The sequence below is a fragment of the Pinus tabuliformis genome, chromosome 2_1, assembly GCF_031772625.1.
Source record: "Pinus tabuliformis cultivar Carrire ecotype Pingquan chromosome 2_1, CPIR1, whole genome shotgun sequence".
In the NCBI taxonomy this organism is placed as follows: Eukaryota; Viridiplantae; Streptophyta; class Pinopsida; order Pinales; family Pinaceae; genus Pinus; species Pinus tabuliformis.
The window spans coordinates 926,016,313-926,043,590 of NC_142299.1; the positions used below are offsets into that span (position 1 = coordinate 926,016,313).

A 27,278-nucleotide genomic window follows, 5' to 3' on the forward strand; every position below is an offset into this window, starting at 1 on the left:
TTCTTGATTCGGCCTCTAAGACAACAATGATATATTTGGCTTCTTCTGCAGCAAGAGGCACTTCTTTCTTCGCACGTGGAGGTATTTGCCATAAACAGACCCAAAATACTTCGACTTGCTATTCTCCTTTCTTCGCTCGGATGCTTGATCGAATGAGTGTCCTAATGGAGGTTGAGTCCTCACTATATATAGTGGATTGCCCATCAAAATAGGCCGACTTCACCTTGTGACTAGGCCGATATGCCATTCTAGAATTATCTTAATTTCCTTTTGTGGGCCGAGTTCAAGGGGTGCTTGTGACAAGGTCTTGGAGGGTTAATGATTCAAACAAATTTTCTTTTTACAATGTATAACATGCCCAAAATGCGTCTTCATTTTTCGACATTGACTCACTAGACTTTATGACTTGATGACCAAACCTAATAGCTCACAATGGGAGCTTACACTAGAAATGAAATTCCTTGAGCATGAAATCCATGACTCAAGCATTACAAAACATTTTATTTTTCCTCCTTTTCTTCAACTACATGAAATCATGATTACACGTCATTATGAAGACCAAAACTAGTTACATATTTCAACAACAATAGCATAAAAAATTGAACGAAACACATTTATCCATGGCAATCTTCAAATCTTTAAAAATTTGAACATTTTCACCCTCAACCTACATGCTTTGAATTTTCTTTATAGGTACTTGCAATCTTTTAGTCATGTCAACATTGATGAAGTTATGTTTGCTAATAGGGTTTGTAGAAATAATAACCTTTTCTTGTTGAATACATCCATGAACCTATAATATGGAGTCGTCACATGAAAATAAATTCCAATGTTAAGATACCACTTGTAGTAATTGTTAGGATTCCAAGAAACTCTCCTAGGTTGTAGTTCGAAGATGCCTGGTAACATATAAATTCAACTAGACATGCATGAACACCCTCAGACTACAAGGCTTTAGACCACCAATGCTCACGGTTTTAGATATTAGGTGAATATGGAGAATACTAACCACACCAGTAGATGCACAAGACTATGTGATGGCTGACTGCAACTAGTACAGAATCCTGCAAATCTAATCTATTAATGCAAAGATAGGATGACAACGCTCTTGCATTAGATAGAAAGAAACCTGAGTAATCGATTCAGTGATACATTCAACATTATAACACAGGGATAAGATGACAGTTATCCAATGCTAGACATCAAAGATCAGGGATACAACATATCAGGCACAAGCTTAGAACAAAAGAAAATGGACAGTGAGCAGTTAACAACAAAAGAAGCTTGTATTTGCTGAAAATGAAGATGAGATGCAAGTGACAAAATGTCTACAGTCTCCAGAAGTTGAACCTTACATCAAATGCCAACCTTGATTACATCTTACTTTTGGATATTTGTAAGTTGACAATACTATGACACTTGGCCGTTTAGGTATGGAAGGGTCATAATTGACCACCAACTGCATTTAACCGCTTGATGGAGTCTCTGAACAAGGTTGCTTGTTTTAGTGGGTGAATCCGAGATGCTTTGTAACATATAAATTCAACTATTGTTGCAAGGTTTAATAGAAGGAATGATGGTTTGGTTAAAGGCAAATAACCACTTCTACTCTGTTTCACTCCAGACATGCATGAACACCCTCAGACTACAAGGCTTTAGACCACCAATGCTCACGGTTTTAGATATTAGGTGAATATGGAGAATACTAACCACACCAGCAGATGCATAAGACCATGTGATGGCTGACTGCAACTAGTACAGAAGCCTGCAAATCTAATCTATTAATGCAAAGACAGGATGACAGCTCTCCTGCATTAGATAGAAAGAAACCTGAGTAACCGATTTAGTGATACATTCGACATTATAACACAAGGATAAGATGACAGTTATCCAGTGCTAGACATCAAAGATCAAAAACACAACATATCAGGCACAAGCTTAGAACAAAAGAAAATGGACAGTGAGCAGTGAACAACAAAAGAAGCTTGTATTTGCTGAAAATGAAGATGAGACGCTGCGAGTGACAAAATGTCTACAATCTCCAGAAGTTTAGCCTTACATCAAATGCCAACTTTGATTACATCTTGCTTCTGGATATTTATAAATTTACAATACTATGGCACTTGGCTTGTTAGGTATGGAAGGGTCATAATTGACCACCAACTGCATTTAACCACCTGATGGAGTCTCTGAATGAGGTTTCTTGTTTCAGTGGGTGAATCCGATCTGTTCAGGTGTTGTGCTGTCCTTTAGGTAGTTAGAGTGCTCGTACCGGTGGAGTTCATGACTGATAAATCTAGTTACAGAGTTGTGCTGTGTCCTTTTCTCCTTCAGCCATGCTTTATGTTAAATATGGTTGTTGGGGATATCACTGTAACTAATGCTAGTAGAGCTGGTCATCTCCTTTTTCGGGTAACAAAATGGTCGAGCGGTAACAGTTTTTCATCGCACTGCTTTTGGGAGCTAAGTGGTAAATGCTCGGGGCCGAGCTATTCCACTCAATGATCGACACGTAGCGATGGATGAGAGAGAAAAACCGCTATCATCGCGCGCTATCGCTTGATCAAGTTGACGGCGCGATGAATGCGAAGACCGTGAGATCTTGGCGGAGATGATCTGACGGTGAACAATGGTCGAGCAGGTCACCTTTATCGGGTGCGATGTGGGCCGTTAGATTGTTGAGGAATGATCAACGACGGGAAAGCAATGAGGGGTTTATGAGTGCTTGAGGGCGTATGGTTAAGGTTTTATGACTGGTTTGACTTTGTGCTCAGAGTTGGGGCCAAAAAGGGGCTTAGTCGGGTTTTAAAAGGCTTATTTAGGGAATGGGAAGGGTTTAGACGTGAGCAGGGTGGAGGAAGAGGAAGGAAAGGTGACCAATGCGAGCCCCCTTTGGACACAACCAAACAGACCATGCTTCTTTCTGACCTTAGAATGTCAGCGTTGCATAGCAGAGCTAACACTGACTTCTTCTAGGGATGAAAGCCTCCCTGTGAGGTTTCAAGAACCGTAGACCACTGCTTTTTATATAAGACAAGATCAACAATATTTCCTAGTGTTCCATTGGGCATGGAGTCTAATTAAGCGTACACTAAAACTTGTAAAAATAACATATTTACAATTCTGAGGCCTAAAGGCCTTAATTAAAATAAACCTTCAAAAACCGCCCATTGACTGGGCCATCAAAAACTGTTTAACCTTCCATACTTTGCAGCATGAAATTATTGTTCCCCTGGACCTGAGTGATGACAAAAGGCCCAGTCCACAGAGCATCGAACTTCCTATGATTGCCTTTCTTTTCTTTCAGTGCATCCCACTTAAGAACCATGTCTCCAATTTGAAAATTGTCCGTCTTTGCCTTTCTGTTAAAGGCTTCCTTGATTCTCTTTTGATGTGCTGCAAACTTTTCAATCAATTGATCTCTGATTTGGTGTACTTCAGCTAAGTCACTAATCCTCTTTGCCATGTCATCTTCCTCATGCTGCTCTTCCTGCAAGAACTTGGCCACAGGGAGGGTCAACTGGATTGGGAATACAGCCTCAATGCCATATACCAGCTTGAACGGAGAATTCCCTATGGATTTCTTGGTGGTAACCCATCAACCCACAATGTAAACTTTAGTTTGGAATCCCAGTTCCTTTTGTTGTCTTCCAACAGATTTTTGATTATCCTTATTAGGCTCTTATTGGATGATTCTATGAGACCATTACCTTGAGGGTAATATGAGGTGGAATGCACTAACTTAATGCCCATTGAGTAACACATGTCCACCAACTCTTTTGCCCTGAAGGCTGCTGCATTATCTGTAACCAATTTGTGTGGACAATCGAACCTGGTGAAAATGTTTTCTGTCAAGAACTTCATGACAACCTGGTGATCAGCTTTCTTAGTAGGGATGGCCTCAATCCATTTAGTGAAGTAGTCAGTGGCTACTAAGATCCATCTGTGCTGGCCATTAGAATGTGGATTAATTTCCCCTATGAAATCCAAGCCCCACTGCTGGAAAAGGCCACTGGCATGTATTGGCTTCAAGGGTAAGGACTTCAACTGCTGTTTTCCTTCAAACCTCTGGCACTTGTCACAGGATCTTACAAATGAAAAGACATCAGAAAACAGAGTGGGCCAATAATACCCAGCTTTGAGGATCTTGTGGGCTGTGGTTTTCCAGTAGTGATGTCCTCCACAGATGCTGGAATGAAACTGATGCATGACCTCCACAACTTGTTCTTTGTTCAGACATCTTAAAAGGATTCCAGATGGGTCCCTGCAATAAAGCAAGTTTTCATGAATACAGAATTTGGCTGCTCTGAGCTTAATAGTCCTAGCTTGGCCTGAACTGAGACCTGGAGGGACTTCTTGTTTCAACAGAAAGTGAGCTATTTTATCATACCATTCATAAGAAGCCAGATTTTTGACCAAAGGCTCGTTCTAACCTCGTTCAACTATTTCTCCCCCTGTTTGTCTGTCATCTGAGTTTGCGCTTATCCAATTTATGTCCAGCGTCTTGCAATTTTCTTCAGCCATCAGCTGAGCAAGGCCCTGGCCCTTGACAAGTTTGGTGGGTTTCAATTCTATGTTGAATTCAATAAGCTTTGCAATCCATTTAGCCCTTCTTCCATCAACATCTGGCTGCGTTAGGACATCCTTTACTGAAGCAGAGGGCACATATGCAATTACCTTGAAGTGCAGAATGTAGATTCAGAAAGCCTTTAAAGATTTGATAAGAGCATAAGCATGTTTTTCATTAATATCATACCTTAGTTCTGCGTCCCTTAATGTTTAGCTGAAAAATGCCACTGGATGCTCTGAACCCTCATCATTTTTCTACAATAAAATTGCTGTAAGGGTGTCACTGGAAGCAAAGGAGAAGATATGGAACTCCTTGCTATAGTCTGGGCTGATCAAAGTGGGGGCTTCCATAATAGTCCTTTTGATGGCTTCAAAAGATCTTCTTGCTACATCATTCCATTTGATTTCTGATCCCTTTTTCAGCATAGAGGTGATGTGTTTTACTAATTCTGCAAAACTAGGAATAAACTTCATTACAAAATTTATTTTTCCCAGAAAGGATTGGATGTCCTTTTTTGATTTTGGGATAAACAAGGTCTGTATTTCTTTCACTCTTTTTGGGTCAATCTTGACACCTGTAGTAGAAACAATATGTCCTAGAAGCTTGCCCTCTTCTAAAGCAAATTGTGACTTCTTAGGATTCACTGATATCCCAAACCTTCTGCACTTCAGAAACACTTTCTTCAAATGTTGCAAATGATCTTGGTGGCTACTGGAGTAGACTGTTATATCATCCAGGTAGACAAGGACAAACTTATCCTTCTCTCCCACGAATGCTATATCCATGGCTCTCTGAAAGGTAGCCCCAACATTCATCAACCCAAAACGCATCTTAGAGTACATAAAAGTACCCAAAGGAGTGGTGAAAGCAGTCTTTTCTTGGTCATTTGGATGTACAAAAACTTGGTTATACCTTGAAAATCCATCCAGGAAAGACATGACTTTGGCTCCTGAGACTTTCTGCAACAAATGCTCCATCTTGGGCAGAGGATAATTGTCTTTCTTAGAGCATTTGTTCAGGTTCCTGAAATCAACACATAGCCTGATTTCTCCACTTTTCTTCCTTACCACTACTAAGTTGGCTACCCACTTTGAATATCTCAGAGGAACTATGATTTTGGCAGCCAACAACTTCTTGATTTCTTTTTCAATCAGAGGGAGGAGCAAAGGATTTATGGGTCTCAGCTTCTGTTTGAAAGGAATGGTGTCTTTCTCCAATGGGATCTTATGTTGGATGATATTTTTGTCATAAGTTTTAAGGTCACTGTATTCCCAAGCAAAGACATCAGCAAATTACTTCATTAAGGTGCAGTATTCAGAACTTTGGGCAGCAGACAAATGGGTGGACAGATTTATATACTTTGGATGATCTGGACTCCCTATGTTATGCCTATGGACTGTAGACTGATTTTCTTTTTGGGCAATCTTATGAGGTACATCATTATGGTCAAACAGCTTCTCTAGAGGCACTAACCCTTTAGGTATATGATTGCTAGGCAACTGTACAATGTTGTCTTGGCCAATTCTGTTCCTTAACTGGGGCTGCGGACATTCCTCCAAGGTTTCATTGTCTTGATCAATTTGCATTTCAGAGAATTCATCCATGACTTGCAGAAACCTATTGACTTCGTCATCATCCTCAAAGACTTTCCAGTGTTGGACATTATCAGGCAAGGATGTTCTATATTTTATTTGGATTTCATAAGCCAATTTAGGGGGCATGGGAGGGATGAACATGCTAGCAGACACAGCAAGGGAATCAACAAGCAGATTTTTTACTCTAGGAATATATGAGATACAAAAGCTATCAAAAGATTCTTTGAGTCTCCATACCTCATCTCTGTACGCTTTCAGCCTTGGGTGCCTTATTTGGAATGTTTTGTTCATTTGTTGAATGATGAGATCAACATCTCCAAACACCTTTATGTCTGATTCCTATGTCTTTGGCAGCGTTTAAGCCCAATATCAGAGCCTCATACTCTGCTATATTGTTGGTGACCTAAAAAGTCAGCGTAAAAGACAGATGTTTGTTTTCTTGTTTTGGAGACACCAACACCACTATTGCTCCTGCAGTTTCCTTTGAATAGGCTCCATCAAAGAACATATCCCAAGCTTGTGTCTCTTCCTCTTCCATGGCCTGGCATACTAGTTTCTTGAGCTGCACCAAGGCCATATGAGATTCTTCAATTTGGAGAATACATGCTCCAAAATCAGTGTCACAGCATAAATAGGATGATTAGTGGGATTCTTCTCATTCTAATGATATAGGCCAGTTGGGCTTCCTTGTATAGTCTTCTACTTTCTCCTCCAAAATCTGGGACAATGGCATAAGACAAGTTATTTTGCAATGCCCCACCCAACCTCTTAATCCACCCTCTGGAAAGTAGCATACCAAACTTAGGGGGGACATCTGCTACCACAATATCCATCATCATGCTCTTCATGGGCAGCTGAGTTAGGGTGATAGCTAAGTCTTTGATTAACCCTAGACATTTCACCTTCCTCGAATCAAAGGATAACAAGTCATGATAAGGTCTGGTAATATCAAGGCCTAACTCTTCCATGACAACTTTGGGCATTAGATTATGGCTGGCACTTGTGTCCAGTAGATAGTTGTGGAGGATCTTGTCATGAATGGTCAAGGAGACATTAAATGATGGGGAATTGTCATCAGCAGGTTCAGTCATTGGGATAAGCACAACTTCAGGTTTATCATCTTGTAAATTCACATAGTCATTGGATGTTTGCGTGGCTTTCAGCTCAACGACATCAAGGATGGGCTTCCTAAAGACCTCACTCTTTACAAGTTCTATCAGAGGTACAAATATTTTCAATTTTTGGACTTCTGATTCAAAGCTGAAAGGGGAAAGGGATTTGTTAGGGCCTCTTACCTCTTGATTCGGTGTTTTGAGGATGATGGAATCAGCTGTTGGTCGCTTCTACTTGTTGATCTGCTGCTCTGTGGGAATAGCAGCTCTTTGGGCAGGATTCTCTTTGACACTACTCGTTCTTGACCTCAAGTAATATCTTTGCTGGTCTTCAGTCTGTAGAACAGCTTCTCTGTCCCACTCTTGACTGGTTTGGTCCCTAAGCAGTGACTCCTCGTAGGCAGCGAATGTCAAAAAGGTAGCACTGCCCTTGTCTTCCATGCAATAAATCTCATCCTCTTCATCAAACTGTTACTCCTCCATGACTACGTTCTGGAAAGGAGTCTTAACCCTCTGTTCTTCGCTGGGCTCTTTTCCCCTCTGAATGATCTGCAATTTTTCATTTGCTCTTTTAAATGGATTTGGATTTCTAGGAGCAAATGTATTAGGAAGCCTTGCCTTCCCAGAACTCTGCTCAACCTTCAGTTTGGATATTTCAGCAGCCAATTACTCTATCATTTTAGTCATTTTGTCTATTTTGGGTTCTGAAGATGAAGAAGAGGAAGACTAACCCCTCTGCCTCCTTCTATCAGCATGTCCCTTAAGTTTCTCTGCAACCATGATATTGGATTCTACCTCCAAGGCTGCATCTTGCATTTCAGCTAGAGAAGCACGTCTTCTCTCTCTTAATAGCAGGCAGAAATCAGAATCGAAGGCATTGGCATAGGTGAGTTTGGAAGAGGTGGGGGTAGGCTTCACTTTAGCTGGTATCTTGATATACATACGATTGAATCTTTTAAAGTCAGATAATGACTCCCCATTCTCCCTTTTCAGGGTACCAAACTCGGTATGGTAGTATAGAAGGTCTTTCTTATCTCCCCAATGCTTTAAAAACACATCATCTAACGCTTCAATGTCTGCTATAGACCTAGGGGTCAGCTCTCTGAACCATTTTCTAGACTCTCCATCAAGGCTTTGGACAAATACTCTCATCCACACATCATCTTCACCGATATCTAGGTTATCAGCATAGCTATAAAGAGACTCAAGATGTTCTTCAGCTATTACTCCCTCTGCACCAGTGAACTTAGGCATGTATTTCTGATATTCTCCTGCAGGCATGGCATTCAAAGGAATAGGCAGGACCAGGGGTCCATACCTAGCAGCTATGATTCTTTCCATTTTGGTGGGTGCTTGTGGGCCTGCCATGACTGGGGTAGATGGAAGGGTACTGGCAGTTTGGGTGATAGGACACTGAGAAATGAATGACAGGGTTGAAGGAAAATGATGGACTATAGGGGAGGTTTTCTTTGGACTGAGATTCGAAGGGGGACTTATTGAACAAGGAGCTTTATAAATCTCTGGGAGTATTTCTTCACTAATAGTGCTAGGCTCTATATTTTCAACATGTGCATGCTCAGTTACAAGCTTTTCTTGCAGAGATATATAAGATTGTTTAGGCTTACCTGATCCTGATGCTCCCTTTAGTGATGTCTTTCTCTGCTTGAAAATCTTCTCAGAGTCAGGCACTGGGTCAGCTGGTGGTTTCTGAGTATTTCTCCGAGTGTGCCTCACAAACTGAACCAAAACTGTGATGTGGAGTTGCCAAAAGGTTAGTCCTCCAGTAGAGTCGCCAGATAGATGATTACAACAAAAAATGTGTCCAAACTTTGTCTATCATCAAAGCTGGATCTGCGTCGTTCTCCCAGGGAAGCTGAGCTTCAATCTCCTCTCCCCGGCAACGGCACCAATTATGTTAGGATTCCAAGAAACTCTCCTAGGTTGTAGCTCGGAGATGCCTGGTAACGTACAAATTCAACTATTGTTGCAAGGTTTAATGGAAGGAATGATGGTTTGATTCAAGCCAGATAACCACTTCTACTCTGTTTCACTCTAGACATGCATGAACACCCTCAGACTACAAGGCTTTAGACCACCAATGCTCACGGTTTTAGATATTAGGTAAATATGGAGAATACTAACCATGCCAGCAGATGCACAAGACCATGTGACAGCCAACTGCAACTAGTAAAAAACCCTGCAAATCTAATCTATTATTGCAAAGACAGGTTGACAACTCTCTTGCATTAGATAAAAAGAAACCTGAGTAACCGATTCAGTGATACATTCAACATTATAACACAGGGATAAGATGACAGTTATCCAGTGCTAGACATCAAAGATCAGGAACATAGCATATCTGGCACAAGCTTAGAACAGAAGAAAATGGACAGTGAGCAGTTAACAACAAAAGAAGCTTGTATTTGCTGAAAATGAAGATGAGACGTTGCAAGTGACAAAATGTCTACAGTGTTTAGAAGTTGAACCTTACATCAAATGCCAACCTTGATTACATCTTACTTCTTGATATTTATAAGTTTACAATACTATGGCACTTGGCCGTTTAGGTATGGAAGGGTCATAATTGACCACCAACTGCATTTAACCGCCTGATGGAGTCTTTGAACGAGGTTGCTTGTTTCAGTGGGTGAATCCGATGTGTTCAGGTGCTGTGTTGTCCTTTAGGCGGTTAGAGTGTTCGTACCGGTGGAGTCCATGACTGATAAATTTAGTTACAGAGTCGTGCTATGTCCTTTTCTCTTTTGGCCATGCTTTATGTTAAATATGGTTGTTGGGGATATTACTGTAACTGATGCTGGCAGAGCTGGTCATCTCCTTCTTCGGGAAACAAAATGGTCGGGCGGTAACGGTTTTTCATCTCATCGCTTTCGGGTGCTAAGTGATAAATGCCCGGGGCCGATCGATTCCACTCAATGATCGACATGTAGCAGCAGATGAGAGAGAAAAACCGCTCTCATCACGCGCTATCGCTCAATCAAGTTGACGCCGCGATGAATGCGAAGACCGTCAGATCTTGGCGGAGATGATCTGACGGTGAACAATGGTCGAGCGGGTCACCTTTATCGGGCGCGATGTGGGCCGTTAGATTGTTGAGGAATGATCAACGGCGGGAAAGCGATGAGGGGTTTATGAGCGCTTGAGGGCGTATGGGTAAGGTTTTATGACTGGTTTGACTTTGTGCTCAGAGCTGGGGCCCAAAAAGGGGCTTTGTCAGGTTTTAGAAGGCTTATTCAGGGAATGGGAAGGGTTTAGAGGTGAGCGGGGTGGAGGAAGAGGAAGGAAAGGTGACCAATGCGAGCCCCCTTTGTACACAACCAAACAGACCATGCTTCTTTCTGACCTTAGAGCGTCAACACTGCATAGCAGAGTTAACAGTAATATTCAAAGATATAAAAGAGAATCCACCATGAAACTTCCAAGATAAACCCTAAAACATTAAAAATATCCAAGACATTCACCATAAACGTCAAAAAAATATAGAGAGAACTTGTAAGGAGGGTCAACACCATCAAATATTTCTTATGGAAAGAATCACTCCACAAGTAGTGCTACAAGACAATACAATTCAATACACCTCCAATACAATGATACTAATGTGTATATGTACTTTCTCATGAGTATTACTAAGGGTCCCGTTACCTACCGAAATGGGTAACCCCTTTGGAGAAATTTTTTCTCATTTTTTGGAGAAGCCAACAACCCTACACATTAGCTTGATATAATGATATGCCAACTCCACCATCTACACTAGTCACTACACCTCTCACCATCCGACATTCCTTTTGGATGAAGGTGGGCTGCCACTCAACAGGTGCTTTGATGATTTTGCAATCGGGTGCTTCTATTTAATGGTTTTGGGCATTTAGTATGGATAAAGGGGTGATTTGGATGATTACAACTCAACAATTACTTTCATTATTTTGCAATCAGGTGCTTCTACTTAATGTTTTTGGGCATTTAGTATGGATAAAGGGTTGATTTGGATGATTGATCGATCTTGACTATCAATGCCTTTCTCACCTTACTAGGGGGGTTAATTTTTAGCCTTAGTCTAGTAGGACCTCCCTTAAGGCCTTAAGGTTATAAGAGGGACAATACTTGGAAACCTTGGATTGAAATAGCATATTCATTCTCCCTTACACCATACTTACTACTTTCCATGTCACATTACAAACCATTGATACCATCTCCATTCTTTGGGTCTAACTTGTCATTGGTTCATTGGGATTTGGCACTCTCTTATCCACATCCTTGAGTAGGGCCAGAAAACATTGCCTTGGAGGTTGATGCAGCTAAAAGAATGGAAAAGCATAATATGGCCACAATGAAGGTAAAGAAAATCAAAATGCAAAAGATGGCTAGAACATAAGTTAGTGCATGGGAAAAGGCCTAGCATGAGCTCTACCCTCCTCATTAGCCATTGCTTTGCTCATAAGCACTTGATGCTCCACCTCATTAAAATGAGCCCTTGCATCTCCCAACCCTAATGAACAAAAACCACCTCATCTCAGGGGTAAACTAAATGCTATATCATAAAAAACAAGCTTTGTTCCTTGAGCTATGCACCAAAATACAAAAAATTATAAAAAGAAGTAAAAGGTGCACTAGAGAGGTGGAAAAGGTGGGCCGTATTACCCACCAAAAGTGGGGATCCATAGGAGACTTTTTCTCATATTCATCTTCTTCCAGCTGATAGTTAGCAACCCCTGACAACCACCTTGTAGCTAGTGTGATGTGCCACTTTATGTCCGCTCCCTGCATTACTTGTATGCTTCCTCGCCCATTTGTCAAGAGTATATGTTAGAAGGTGGGCAATCCAACCCAAAAGGTATGTTTTTCAATGTGCAGTTGGGTGCTTATGTTTGTTTTTCATTTGGGCATCTTGAGCATGGATTATTGTGTGAATTGGAAGAAGGAAGGGCTTTGACCGTGGTTTTATTCCCTCACCTGAAATGGGGGGTTAATTTTCAATCCTAGAGTTGATTTGGGGTAGCATCGAATGTGCTCTAGCCACGAAAATTGGTGGAGAGGCTAAGGCACATGAGATCTCCAATATCCAGAAAAGGTTTGGGCAGATTCTAAACAATTTGGGAGATATTAAAATAATTAATATTTTTAATGGAGTCCCTAATTCTAAACTTGGGGAAAATAAAATATTAATGTGAATTAATATAAAACTGTGTTAGAATAGTCCAAAAGTCATGGATCAAGCCATATCTAATCGTAGCTGTTGGTTAGGGACTTAATCTTGACCGTTGAATTGTCAACGAAAAAAGTATAAGAGGAGGCTTGAGGGTCACTTGGAGAACACACCAAGAGATCAAGATTTCGACTTTCTGGGGTTGGGTTTGCTGAGAAAGTTGAGAGTGGTTAGAGTTGTAGTAGAGGGGCAATGAATACAAAAGCAGAGACGCAGAGATAGCACCGGGAGAATCAACGTAGTAGTCGGAGAGAGGGACACAGATGCCAACCAGGGCTCACGCAGAGGCAGCCAGGAGCTGCGAAGTGCCTTAGAGGGCCAATGTGGGAGACGCAAAGGGCCAGAGGGCTAACACAGTGCCTCCAGAGGCTAACGCAGGCCAAGCCATAGTGATGCTGGGCTAATGCTAGGCCAAAAAGAGGCTAACGTAGTCCCTAGAGGCTGACGTTGGGGTTTCATGGGGCAGATTGGCGCTGTGGAGCTACCAGAGTGTTTATCCGGGGTTTCAGCCGAAATATCTGCTTTCGCATAGAGAGGTACTACTGTCGAGATTTTTCTTTGTTGGGTATGTCGGATTTGGCACCCAAATTGCATTCTGAAACTGCTTAATAAATCAAACCCTCGGATAGCTGCACCGGTTTTCCCACATTGGGTTTTTCCAGGGACATTAATCCAAAAACAACGGTGTCACTTGTGTGCTTGTTTCTATTTCCTTCAATTGATGATTTGTAATGTGTTGAGCATGTACTTGTATTTATTTCCAGTATTTACATGGTAAATAACTTGTTAAGTAATAGAACAAGTAGGTAGGAATAAATTAGTGAAGTATAGGAAGGGTTTCTAAAGTGTCAGACGTAGAAATTCCGACATGGTATTAGAGCATGGTTGCAGATCACAGGGGCACTGAGGACATCAGCTGAGCAAAGCAGCAACAACAGAAAACAACTGTCTCGAGTGACAGAGGTTGTTCCTAGCAGAGTAGCAGCGAGGAAGGGGTGACGCAGTGCCTGCATCATCAAGATTGAGCCGGGAAGAGGCAACGCAGAGGCTAAGGGAGGCAAAGGCAAGCTCACGCAAAGCCACACAAAAGCCAGGAGGGCTAACGCAATTGGCTGAGGAGGTTGATTTGTCGGTGCCGGGATTGGGGAGAGCCTAGGAGCTTTAACCTTCAGTTTGCTGGGGTTTAGGAGGCTGTGGGTAAGTTGCAGAGTGGAGTTGGTGGGGTACTGTAGTCAGGAAAAGTACCTAACAGGGCAAGGCCAAGGTAGAGGGAGTTGCTGCCGAGGCAGATTTATAGCCAAGGAATCCAGATCAGTGTTGCAGTTGCACAGATGATTGGAGAGGGGCATCTCGACATTGGCAGAAGGGTTTCCAGGAGGGAAATCGAGGCTTAGAGGAGTCATACCGAGAACTTCCAAGAGGGAAGTAGAGGAGCAACGAAATGGCACTACATGGAGTAAGAGACCAGGATAGACTCAATGGAGCCTCAAACGTCGTAGTCTGGAAGGCCATTATCTTATCCGTACTAGACAGGAATCGTGTCAAGCACTTAGCCTTGAGGACGATAGCTATCCTAGTTGACTCGGCGGATAATGACATGTATGAGGATGCAATGGTGAGGGCTAAGGGTATCATCCTTGACGGGGTCAAGGATCATATAGTACCACATATTGCAGAGAAGAACACGACACAGGAGATGTGGGAGGCCTTGACCAAGTTGTATCAGCGTACTTCCGTGCAGAGGAAGATCCTACTAGAAAATCAGCTGCGATCATACCAGATGCAAAGGGAGAACAGATCGACCCATTCCTTGGTCGATTGAGGGAGATCCGGGATCAGCTAACTTCCATAGGGGCAATGCCGGATCCAGAATTGATGGTGAGAATAACCTTGAACGCAGTCTCAGAAGACTGGGAGGTGTTTGTTCAGAGCATACTGGGCAGGGTGACCCTTCCAGATTGGGAGGAAATGTGGGCTGCTCTTCGTCAAGAAGAGATCAAAATGCTGAGCAAGGCGGGAAATAGCGACAAGGGGATCAGAATCAAGGAGGAGGAGGATGTTCCCCTAGCATCTAAGGGAAAGTAGGAGAAACGAAAGAAGAAGGACCTCTCCAAGCTCAAATGCTTCCATTGTGGGGAGTTGGGTCATTATGTGACCCAGTGTCCAAGGAAGAAGAGTAAGGGAGAGGCCTCTGAGACCAAGGCAGCGCCAACAAGGGCAGAGAAGGAATAGAGATAGATGATGATTGTGCCATAAGTGCTCATGTGCCACTTCAGACAAAGTGGGGAGACATCGAGCTGTAGTTAGGAAGACTACAGGCGATGAGGGGCAGGATCCTCGAGGTACCTAGCCTCTTGGATTGGACCTTGCTACGGGCGCCGTGAAGAGGAGTAGCAATACTGGCGATGTTAGTAGAGACAGATGCGGATGGAGCGACATAGGGAGTTACAGTGCAAGGATTCCCAAGACAGTGCGAGGCTAGTAGGTTGAAACAGTGTGAGAGGGACGAGAGTGTTGCACCTGTGCAGGATGTCACAGAGAGGTGTGCAACGGTGCGAGATGCATGGATTTGTTGCAGCAATGCAGAGGTTAGAGAGGGAGCACTTGTCAATGACAGAGGGAACTTTAGCATCAGGAGTGTTTCTAGCCTGACGAAGATGTCAAAGTTGGGAGATCAATTACTTACTTCTCAGTAACTGAGTTGCAGTGCAACAATTAGCAGTGGTAGTGCTATGGGCAACACGATGTAGCATGATGAGAGGGGTTGCAGTATAGATGCAGCAGTGGCAGTGGCAGTGGCAGGGCCATGGGCAGCAACACGGATGCAGAGGGAGTTGCAATACGGATGTAGAACGAGTTGCAGTACGGATGCAGTAGTGGCAGTGGCAGGGCCATGGGTGGCAGTATAGGAAGCAACAATGCAAAGGATGTTGGGCAGCAGGCCTAGCATCAGCACAGGCACCGATGCTGGATGATCAGAGTGATGCTCAGTGAGGAGTATTACTAGAGCACAATTCTCACTAAGAGGGAGTGTTGATTTGGGGTAGCATCGGATGTGCTCTAGCCACGAAAATTGGTGGAGAGGCTAAGGTACATGAGATCTCCAGTACCCAGAAAGGGTTTGGGCAGATTCTAAACAGTGTGGGAGATATTAAAATAATTAATATTTTTAATGGAGTCCCTAAGTCTAAACTTAGGGAAAATAAAATATTAATGTGAATTAATATAAATTGTGTTAGAATGGTCCAAAAGTCATGGATCAAGCCAGATCTAATCTTAGCCTTTGATTAGGGACTTAATCTCGGCTGTTGAATTGTCAACGAGAAGAGTATAAGAGGAGGCTTGAGGGTCACTTGGAGAACGCACCAAGAGATCAAGATTTTGATTTTCAGGGGTTGGGTTTGCTGAGAAAGTTGAGAGAGTGATCAGAGTTGTAGTTGAGGGGCAGTGAATATAGAAGCAAAGAGGCAGAGATAGCACCGGGAGGATCAGCACAGTAGCCGAAGAGAGGGATGCAAAAGCCATCTAGGACTCACGTAGAGGCAGCCTGGAGCTGCGCAGTGTCTCAAAGGGCCAGCGTGGGAGATGCAGAGGACTAGAGGGCTAACACAGTGCCTCCAGAGGTTGACGCAGGCCAAACCAGAGTGACGCTGGGCTAACACTGGGCCAGAGAGAGGCACACGCAGTCCCTAGAGGCTGATGCTGGGGTTTCGTGGGGCAGATTGGACCTGTGGAGCTGTCAGAGTGTTTATCCGGGGTTTCAGCCAGAATATCTACTTCCGAGTAGAGGGGTACTACTGCCGAGATTTTTCTCTATTGGGTATGCCAGATTTGGCACCCAGGGTGTATTATGAAATTGTTTTATAAATCAAACCCTCAGATAGCTGCACCAATTTTCCCGCATTGGGTTTTTGCGGGGACATTAGTCCAAAAACAACAGTTTCACTTGTGTGCTTGTTTCTATTTCCTTTAGTTGATGATCTGTGATGTGTTGAGCATGTACTTGTATTTATTTTCAGTGTTTACATGGTAAATAACTTGTTAATTAACAAAACAAGTAGGTAGGAATAAATCAGCAAAGTAGATGAAGGGTTTCTAACGTGTTTCCAACACCTAGTCCCATGGGATTTCCCTTATTGCCCTATGGCTTTAGGAAGGGGACTACTTGGGAAACCCCGATTTTGGCAGCGTGGTCCCCTTTTCCCGTTCCACTTTATTTCACTCCACTTCATGCATTGCAAGCCCTATTTCACCATTTTTCTTCTTTGGGTCCATAGGGCACTGATACACCCCCTCCCCATGTCCACATATTTGGGTCAGGCCTGGAAATGTTGCCTTAGAGGTCAGTGTAGCTAAAAGAAAGTTAAAAGCTTATCGTGGCCACAACCAAGAAACAAAAGAAAAAGAATATCATAAAATGCAAAAGATGGTCGGGACATTTAATATAGCATGTGGGCAAAAGCCAAGCATTATGTGTTGTTGGCAGGTGTTTTTCATCATGTGTTGGGCAACTTAACTGGGGCTCGAGTCCACTAGAGGAGCATATTACACCCTATGGATGAAGAATTGAGAGCCATGGGACTCTTGTTGCTTACAGAGCATCATCCCACTTCATGGACACCTACAATGCCCCAGTAGTCTGTGCTTTGCCCCACCTCATTCATGAGATGATGCACTTGGACCAGTATGCTCCCAACCAACTTAGCAATGCATTTATGGTTTGGCAGCTGATTCGAGGCCCAAATGAGGTTGCCTCACCCCTTGAGACATGGGAGGGCAAGCACCATATTTTGAAGCCCTCAACATTGGAGCAAAATCGGGCTATTCGATTGCTAGGAGGCCCATGAGACCCATTTTGTGCCCTGAACACAAGATTTTTGGGTCCACATGATGATTTGCATGGATATGTAGGGGCCAAATGCGAGAGGATGATTTTTTGGAGCCCTCTTGACTCAATTTGGCACCAAGGGAGCTCAATGCATGCCTCCAAGAGCTCCACACAATGATGGTCCCAACATTTTGGCCCTTTTGTGGGTTAACCTTTATGATTTCGCATTGGCTATGATTTCCCATTATTTGACAACTAAGAGGGGATTTACGCTAAAATTAGACTTGATTTGAACCTTGAGAATCATCTTGAATCTTTACCAGGAATGGTATCTGCTCCGATACCATGTTAGAAACATAATGCGCACACATTTATGCACAAAGGTGGAGATAGAAAATGAAATATATATTTTATTAGTCATATTGCAACGATATAACTCTGGCACTCTCATCATGTCTGAGTTTACAGTTTCATAATACTTTACACATTCAATATACTCCTAGTCTGCGTGTATATTGAAGTCATGATCTAGTTTGGTTTTTGAGCCATCAAACGTTCCTTGACTCTTTTATACATATAAAGCTTGCCATAACGTTTTGTAAATACATAATTTGAACTTTACCTTTCTCTTTCCTTGGGCCTGTCTTTTGACTTGGGACTCGTGCTCCTTTGAACCTTGAGAATCATCTTGAATCTTTACCAGGAATGGTAACTGCTCCGATATCATGTTAGAAACATAATGCGCACACATTTACACACAATGGTGGAGAGAGAAAATGAAATGTATATTTTATTAGTCATATTGCAACGATATAACTCTGGTTTCTCATGATTCATCATGTCTCACTTTACACATTTATAATACTCCTATGTGGTTGAGGTGGTTTGACCACCTAACCACAATTCCTAACACTGCATTGATCGCACATCCAATGTATAATGTAACATAAGTATTAATTAAGTACCATTGAGTGTTATCACTAACAAATTTCCTCTACTTATATCGGCGGTATTCTACATTCACATATAAGAGGATATTTTATGAATATTTCCGCTCTTCTTTATCATAGAAAGTCATTATAGTTAGGAGAAAGATTCTGGTTTTCAGATTCTTTTCCAATATTTCTGTCGTTTGGGAAATAAATTTATGTATCTAATTCTATTTAATTGATAAGAAGTAGTGCACAATTCATGTGTGCCTCAAAATTGTGCAAATCTCCTTGACTCCTTGACTATCATGATTTATAAATGTTAGTTATCTTACAAAGGTTTTTCTATGACATAGTACACTGAAATGACAACCTAGCTACCATTGGGAGAAATGAACTGATATATGTCATAAGGAAACGATTCAGACAATTCAGATATTTCATAACTTGAGTTTCTGATGTGCTATTGTACAGTTTCCAGCAAAACATGGCGACCTACCAAAATCTGATCACAAAGTCAATGTATGATAAGCAGCTTGATAGTGGCAAAGGAACTCTTCTCCATCTCTGTGATGATGTTATTCAACAAGAAGTACGTATCATCAAACGATTTTATTATGAAGGCTTTAAAACACTAAGATAATGTACAACATTATATGGATGGCACCGATTTTAGTTTGAAAGACCCAATAATTTTCTGAATAATTTTGTAAGATTCTGCTAAGTTCAGAATTGTTTGCTAGTATTGGTCACTTATCATGGCATGCACAGGTGAAAGAAGTGATCATATCTCTTTTCATTTTGATGGAGCAAGGAAATTCTTCAATACAGGTAGGAATTTACCTAGAGTTCATAAGACCTTGTATGGTGTTATGTTTAGATAATTGCTGCCTATCCTTGTTACCATTATTGTCTTTAAGAAACTGTTTTCCAGCTAGGTTACATCATTGTTCTGTTCTGTTTATAGGACCTTGATTACCGGTGTGAGGAACTCCTGGAGTCTGAGTTTGGTGAGAAATGTAATTTTGATGTGGTTGATGCAGTAAGCAAGCTAGAAAGATTGGGAATTGTTTTACGGGTAAGATTCCTGGTGTTTTCAAAAGAAAATTCTAAAACTATAGCCATTTTACATTTAAGTTTGTTAAGATTCTCTGTTCTGTTGGCATTGTTAGATAATTTGCTTCATGGTTGAAATTTATTGTTTTGAAAACTGTTGAAGGTTAACTATAAAGTGATGAATTCAAATCTATAATAGTTTGATGAAATTTATGTTTGTTTGTGATAGGTCTACTCATTTTGTATTAAGGATGGAAACTGTTATTGATCCAATTAGCAGTGTGGAAACCTGCTGGATGGGCACACACACAAGGCAGGGTCCCACTGTCACCTCAGCCCAAGCCTCTGCTATTTAGGCCTAACAACTTTCTAAATGGCCAAAGTAGGAGTTCCAAAGATAATCTTGTTAGAAAATGTAAAGAGGCAGCTATTATATCTTATTTTTCTTAACCTTGATAGTGCTTGTGAATCTTTAGTTATGTTCTTTACCTTCTTTAGTTAGATATTCCATCAAACAATATCAAGAACAATAACAACAATAAAAGAGGACACAGATATAGGCTCTCAGCCAGGGTTAAACCCTTCTAAGGGGAAAACCCAAAACTCTTCTCTTCTTGGAATATGCTTCAAATGAAATACAAAGACCCAATCCCTAGACCAAGTCCTTTCAGTACCAAGTCAGCGCTTCTTCAAGTCCTTCCTTAAATCTGCACCAAATTGTTACATACTGCTACACACTGCAAGTTTGACCTACTAGCTACAATACTGCTACTCGATCTGCAACTTTGACCCTACAATTTCGGCCTTGCAGCTCATGAAGAACCCCTAGATCAGCCTCTCCTCTTGGGACATTCCAAGAGCAAGACAACTCTTCCTAAGGTTAGTGAGGTCTAGACAGAGTTTTCTTCCTCCCGACTACAAGATGTTGCTTCTAGGAGCCTGTTACCCACCATTTTGTGGGTAATGTCCATAGGAGATTTTTTTTTTTCTCCAAGATGGTCCTCAGCTGGCAATGAACAACCCCTTGCAGCAACCAACTAGCTCATTGTGCCATTTCTCTGCCACCTGAGACAGCCATGTGATCCCTTGCCCATCTTCCACGATTGTATGTTTGAAATTGGGCCTCTCGAACCTAAAGGTATGCCTTGTCATTTGGAAATTGAGTATTGTAGTTTGCTTATCATGGACACTTCTAGGCATGGATTAATGAGGGGATTTGGCGGAAAAAATGGGCTAGGTTTGTGCTCTTGTCCCCTAGATCCCTTTTACATATTAACCTTGGATTCTAGTTCCATTGGATCTCTTTACTGACCATTTGGCTCTAGGGATGGTATTTCATGGGAAACCTCGATTTTGGATTTGTGGTCCCACTCTCTTGTCCACTTATATTATCCTCTTTGCATTCATTATTACCCCATTCATCATTTCTCCCACCTGGGTCCACATTCCTCCACTCGGTCCATATAGGGTTAGCATGCCCCTACCCCTTGCCCACACCTTGGGTCATGGCTTGGAATGAAGCCCAGAGGTTGAGAAGCTAAAAGGAAAGATAAAAGCATATATGGCCACATTCAACAGGAAAATGTACCACAAAATGGAAAAGATGGCCGGGACAAACACATTTAGCACGTGGGCAAAAGCCAATACATGAGCTCTTCCCCATCATCATGGACCCTAGTTCCTATAGGTTCTACGAGCCTCCTTCATCATATAGGAACCCATGATTGTCCCAACCCCTGGTGGGCGATGAACCATGCCATCTTAAAAGGGGGTATTCACTGCTACATCTTATATATCACGCTCTTCCCCCTTGAACCCGAAGCGGTTATTAAAAGAAAATCATAAAAAGGAAAAAGGCATATAAAGAAGGGTAAAAAAATCAAGGGTGGGGCACCTCATGTACCATGATTGCTCCCTCCTAGACATTATAAACCCAAGTGTGGGCTTCCCTCTTGTTAGCTACCCTTGTACCCCAGCATGTGACCCAGGGTTGCCCCTTTTCATTCCCTACTTCATTCACCTATTTGCCACATGCCACCACCTTTTGAAGGATGTACCTTGACTATATTATCCCCTTTATAAGTAAAAACCAGCTAATATGATTATTGGTTAACCCCATTTGGTGTTTAGGAGACATTGGCACATCCCGAAGCCCATTATGGAAGGGCAGGCCATTATGAAGACCCCACCTGTGGTCCATGATTTAGTAAGCTCATTTACTTGATTTCTCTAAAGACTTGTTGTATTGGAAGGCTAGGGGACACATTGGATCTTATGGAGGATTGCAGATGGTTTACATTTTGGGTTTGGTCTCCCTATACGAGGCCCTAATCCTTTAGAGGGCTTCATTGGCATTTGTAGGGTGTGCGCTGAGCAGTGTTGAAAATATCGGTATCGGCAAAATATCGGCGAGGGTCCAAAAAATATCTTATCGGCAATATCGGCGAAAATATCGGCAAATATCGGCAAGCATAAAGAATATTTTTTTCAAATTTTTAAATATAGCCGATATTTTGCCGATATTTTCAAAATATCGCGATATTTTGCCGATATTTTCCGATATTTGCCGATATTTTGAAAATATCGCGATATTATCAAAACAAAAAATATCGCGATATTTTCTCGGCGATATATCGTTTTGCCGAAAATATCGCGATATTTTCGAATATCGCTGATATTATCAACAGTGGCGCTGAGAGTAATGTTATCAGAACTGAACTTGTGATTGAACCGAAAAACCTTGTGGACCGAGAACCAGTCGAAATAGGACCGGAACCGATAAAAAACGGGAAAAAAACCGGCTTACCAAAAACAAATAAAATATTCATATTTTAAAGAAAAACATGTATATTCATGTGCATCTAGATGAATACAAACCATTTATACACAAATATGCAAAAGTTATCATTTATATAGCAAGTAATAATGCATATAACCAAGATAGCGCTTAGTGCAAAACACCATTGAACCAAAAAACATGAAGAAACAAGCTCTAAAAAGCCTTTATAGTCCGAAATAACATGATAGTATGATACTACTGCCTACAATACTACAACTACACCCTACAAGTGCTAATTGTCAATGTCATCATCAGAATCATCATCCTAATCATCCTCCTCACCGTCATTTGAAGAATGAGTAGCATCCAAGTCTGCAATCATTGCCTATATTGGGATCTTTATCATCAATATAACCATTTAAGCATTAAAATAAGATAGAAAAAGTGTAGCATGTCACGTCAAGATTTTGCTTTAGTGATGGGTACATTTTTAGTAGAGTCATGATAGAAGAATTCGACAACCATTGCCACTAACATCAAAGTACATAGAGAGATTGGTGCTCTTTATTAAATACTAGTTCCTTACCCTCGTACATGACAAAATCCAATGGAAATGTTTCAATCCCCACAATTTCGATATCCTGAAAAATTGTTAAGTCTACTCGATTTTGAGTGAATCTAAAATTCTACTTTCTCCATATGAAATCCAATGAGGTTGGAACCACTCTCAAACATCCTGAGTCATTTCATGGTAATGTTAAAAATTTAGGTAAAAGAATGGAAATGAAAGTAAAAGGAAAATGTCACTTTTCCTTTAAGAATTTAACATTAACATGAAATGCGTAGCAATAATAGGAACATAGGCTTGAATATTATGCTGAGGACCATAGGCTTGAATATTAAGTTGGCCTAGGGGAGAATTAGAAGTGGGCCAACCATTTGAAAAAAATAAAAAAATAAAAAAAAGACAATTGTTTTTATGCCAACCTGGGAAGGGAAAAGCAAAACAAAACCGGTCCTAAATTGACCAGTTCAGTGGAATAGCCTAGTACGATACCAAATCAACTGGTTCTGTTACAGAACTGGCCGTTCGGTAGCGAACTGGCCATTTCCGGTTCGGAGGCCCGATTCAGACAGGTTTTGGGCCAAAATCAGTCGGACCGACCCGTTCCACTAGTTTCGGTCCGGTTCTGATAACATTGGTTGAGAGCCATGAGCCTCCACATCAGCAGACAACACTCCATGGATCCCCACAACCATTCAGAGATTGCTCGTGTTTCACTTATTGGATGAGGAAGATGCCCCTGATCCATCATGCCTAGCTAGCCCTAGATTTACACCATACACTTGGCAGATGATCCAGGACTTGCACGATGACGTGGCATCACCTAAGCCATCATCCTAGCCCTTGCAGGTGATCTACATGCATCTTCGATTTGTTTGGAGACCCATGAGGACACTTGTGTGTCCCCACATGTCATTTGGAGCACCACATGTTATTACAAGGGGCCAACCCCTTGTCCACTGCGTTTGAGGGTCCTATTCTTGTTGTGGCACCCATGGACCTCATTAGGCCTTTTAGGGGGCCCTACGACATTCATAGATTATTATTTGACCTCTTGAGAGGCTTACTTTTTCATTTATAAGCTAGTTTGGTGGGCTTGTCACAAAAAGTTGAATTATTAGAACATTTCTGAATTCAGGCTTCTGTGATCCATAATGAATTAAGAAAAGTCTTTCGTTAGATATCACATAAGAGAGTTTTTGGCTTATGCGTTTCAAACCAACCAGTGTTGTTCATCATCAGGACCAGATGAAGAAGCAGACTATGGAAAAGGCTTAAATAGAGAACAATGTAGAGATCATAACGGCTATTTAAAAAAATATATATTTAAATTATGATATTAATTTATTAATTATTAAAAATAATATTAAGTAACGACTATATTAAATGGCTAGATTTTGAAAATTAATATTTAAATTAATATATTAAAATCAAATATTATTAAAATCTTATTAATGGGAAATGATCGAAAAAAATATATAATGACTAAAAAGAACCAAAAAATTCAAAGTCAAACCCCAAAACAAGAAGGGAAGTCAAAAATGACTTAGAACCCTAATTGAGATAAGATCATAAGATAAAAATAATTAATAAAAGAAAAATAATTAATGGGAGATACATAAAACAAAAATATACGTAAGTCAAAATTATAATTAAATTCAAGGAAAAGTAATAAAACAAGGTCAACAATAAAATACAGGGTTGAGCTCTAATAAAAATTAAACAAAATTAATAAAGGAGCCAAGAACGAAAAATGTTTCAGAAAACACGAAGAATATAACACTATAAATCGACAACTAATATAAAAAAAGAAAGAAAGACACCAATGCCTACACCGATAAATAAACAAATTAAACCCCAAAGAAATGGAAAAAAACGAGGGGGATAGGACAGGGACCCAACTTATACTAATAATCCAACCATCATCTCTATTCAAATTATTGGGCCTTCTTTCGATTTCTAGGACCTCCCTCAATTTACAATGATGGAAATGACTAACCTTAGCAACGACTAGGGCCTCCTTAATGCAGATGTGATGCTTAGATTTATCTGCATGCTCTGGCAAAGCAGAGGAGCATGTCCTGCCATGCTTCATGTCAGCGGCATGTTCACAGATCCTTTGATTAATCGAGCGACCTGTCTCACCAATGTAGGGAGTCCCACAAGAGCATGGGATAACGTAAACACCCTTCATATTCTTGGGATCCATTAGGTCTTTGACAGATCTATGGGAGCTCTAGATGGTATTTAAAGGCCTAAACGTAGAAGCTACCTTATGCTCCTTAGGATTCTCGCAATCTTTTTAGTGATCCGTTGGATAAAAGGAAGATGAACACCTGAAAATCGATCTTTGGTGGTATCTTTCTTAGCCCTAGGACCTTTTTCCACTTTGAGGAAGGCCTTAGTACAATGGTGTCTACTATACCCATTATTAAAGAAAACACTTAGGAGATGTGCTTTCTCTTCATTGAGATGGTTGCTATCAGAAACTCTTAAAGCTCTTGCCACTAAGGTGTTGAGAACACCAAGCTTTTGAGTTGGGAAATGATGAGAATTAGCATGAAGATATTGTTCGGTATGAGTTTTCTTACGAAAAACCTTATGAGAAAAAGAGCAATCATCATTCCTTGAGAGGAGGACGTCAAGGAAGGGCAGACTACCATTACTTTCAAATTCCATGGTGAACTTTATGGAATTAGAAAGATTGTTAAGATGAAGGAAAAACAATTCCAACTCCTCCTTACCATGGGACCAGATGACACAAGTGTCATCCACAAACCTCTTCCACATCCTAGGCAAAAATAGTTGTTATAATCTCTACATTGCTCTCTATTTAAGCCTTTTCTGTGGTCTGCTTCTTCATTTGGTCCTGATGATGAACTACACTGGTTGGTTCGAAACGCGTTGGCCAAAAACTCTTATGTGATATCGGCCAAAAGGCTTTTCTTAATTTATTAGAACATTATTTTATTTTTGGGGTTATGTAGGCCAAGGAGGCTAATTCAAACTCCTAAGTTGTGTGTAAATACAAGTGAGATGAGCTCATTTGCTCATCATCACTTTGGATTGGATCTTTTCTCTCTTGAGATTTTCGCACTTTTTCTAGAGGATGAATTGGAGCTTTATGGATTAATTTTGACATGTGGATATTGGTCTATCTTCTCTTGGAGCTTCTCTCTTGTCAATTGTGAATGGTTGGATAGATTCTGTTACATGTAAGTACATGCTTTTAATGTTATTCTTGTTTTACTTTGTCATATACATTGGACTGGGTTTATCACTGTTCTACGGGTAATTGCTACATGCATTTACTACTTAAAATTGTGGAATTTTGTCTCTATTATAACATCTCTCAATGTATGGGCCATGTAATATGAACGAAATCTCCTAGGGGTAATTTTATCAAAGAATTTGACCTTGATAAGCTATTCCCTTTGTGCATTGAAGTATAAAAGCTACAAGATTGCTTCTCCTTGACCTAGAAGGCTAGCAAAGTGGTCTTGAGGCCTTCTTGACTAGGAAATAAGAAATCCTACTCATATTCATCATAGAGACAATTCTCCCAAAGGTTAAGGCACTGGTCTACCAAAGTTGGTCACCAAAAATCACATTCTTTCACCTTCTTCCAGGTCTAGCCAAGTTGGGGCACCTAGGGCATTAATTTCCTGACAAGCTAACCCTCCAAAAAGTTTGATCTCCTAGGGTCTCTGTCGCCGGTGTTTCCCCAAGGTCTCCTCCAATTTTGAAGCCATTCCGACAGCGGAGTTGGGAGAAAAGCCAAGCTCTAACTCCGGGATCAAACTTGGATCAAATAAACACCTTCATATGAAAATCCTTTCTTTGAACCTTTCCTTCCCATCTTGTCTAGTGTAAGAACATCATTGGTTGCTATTCTCATTCCCCCTATCTTAGACTAGGTCCACTTGGTCCTGTGTGGTCCCATTCCTTTGAAAAGATAATTCTTCAAGAACCATTCAGGATACCAATCTTAATAAGGATTTTAAGGATTGGTAAGTTCCTTCATAAGTCATATCCCATAAACCTAACCCTTGAATCCTCCTTTCCTTTCCCTAGAAGACATTGTACTTTGCTTAGGAAGCAAGCAAGCCTTATCCTTCTAACTCTTTCGGAAAGGGATTTTCTGGGTCACTCCATATCATTTCATTAACTTATCCTTTGTTGACGACTCCATAATATACTGGATCTCCTCCCATTAGTGAAAGTCTGTAAATAGAAGGGAGCCTTAGCTGAGGTGACTGTGGGCTAAGTCTCCATTTGTTGCCTTTGGCCAAGCATTTTCCCTTTAGGTCCCTTGCTAGTTTGAGCGGTAACACAACCAACATGAAGGAGAGGAGGGAGGCCGACTTCCAATCTAGGATGGAGCCAAATATCCTTTTTGAAATTTCAATATATATTTTTTATTTAAATTTTGGAACATAATAATTTTTATTTTATTTTTACATTTCCTCCAAGATTTGGGCCAAGGCGAATTTTAAAATAATATATTTCTTGTTAAATTAAATTTTCTCTTTAGTAGAAATTATCCTCCTTTTCTTAGCCAATGTAATGCTACCACATCCTCACACTTTGGGATTTTCGTTCACAGGCTGGGTGCACCATATT

At 41.0% G+C, this 27,278-nt stretch overlaps 1 protein-coding gene across 4 annotated transcripts in view; it reads left to right on the forward strand.

The window, feature by feature from the left end:
- LOC149203684 (uncharacterized) overlaps positions 1-27,278 on the forward strand; it is a 283,560-nt gene that overhangs the window by 162,698 nt on the left and 93,584 nt on the right. For all 4 annotated transcript variants that reach the window (XM_089403521.1, XM_089403522.1, XM_089403520.1 and 1 more), the window contains exons 12-14: positions 18,730-18,847; positions 19,027-19,086; positions 19,223-19,333. In XM_089403521.1, coding sequence (XP_089259647.1) covers positions 18,730-18,847; positions 19,027-19,086; positions 19,223-19,333 — 289 coding nt within the window. The remainder of the gene's footprint in view (positions 1-18,729; positions 18,848-19,026; positions 19,087-19,222; positions 19,334-27,278) is intronic.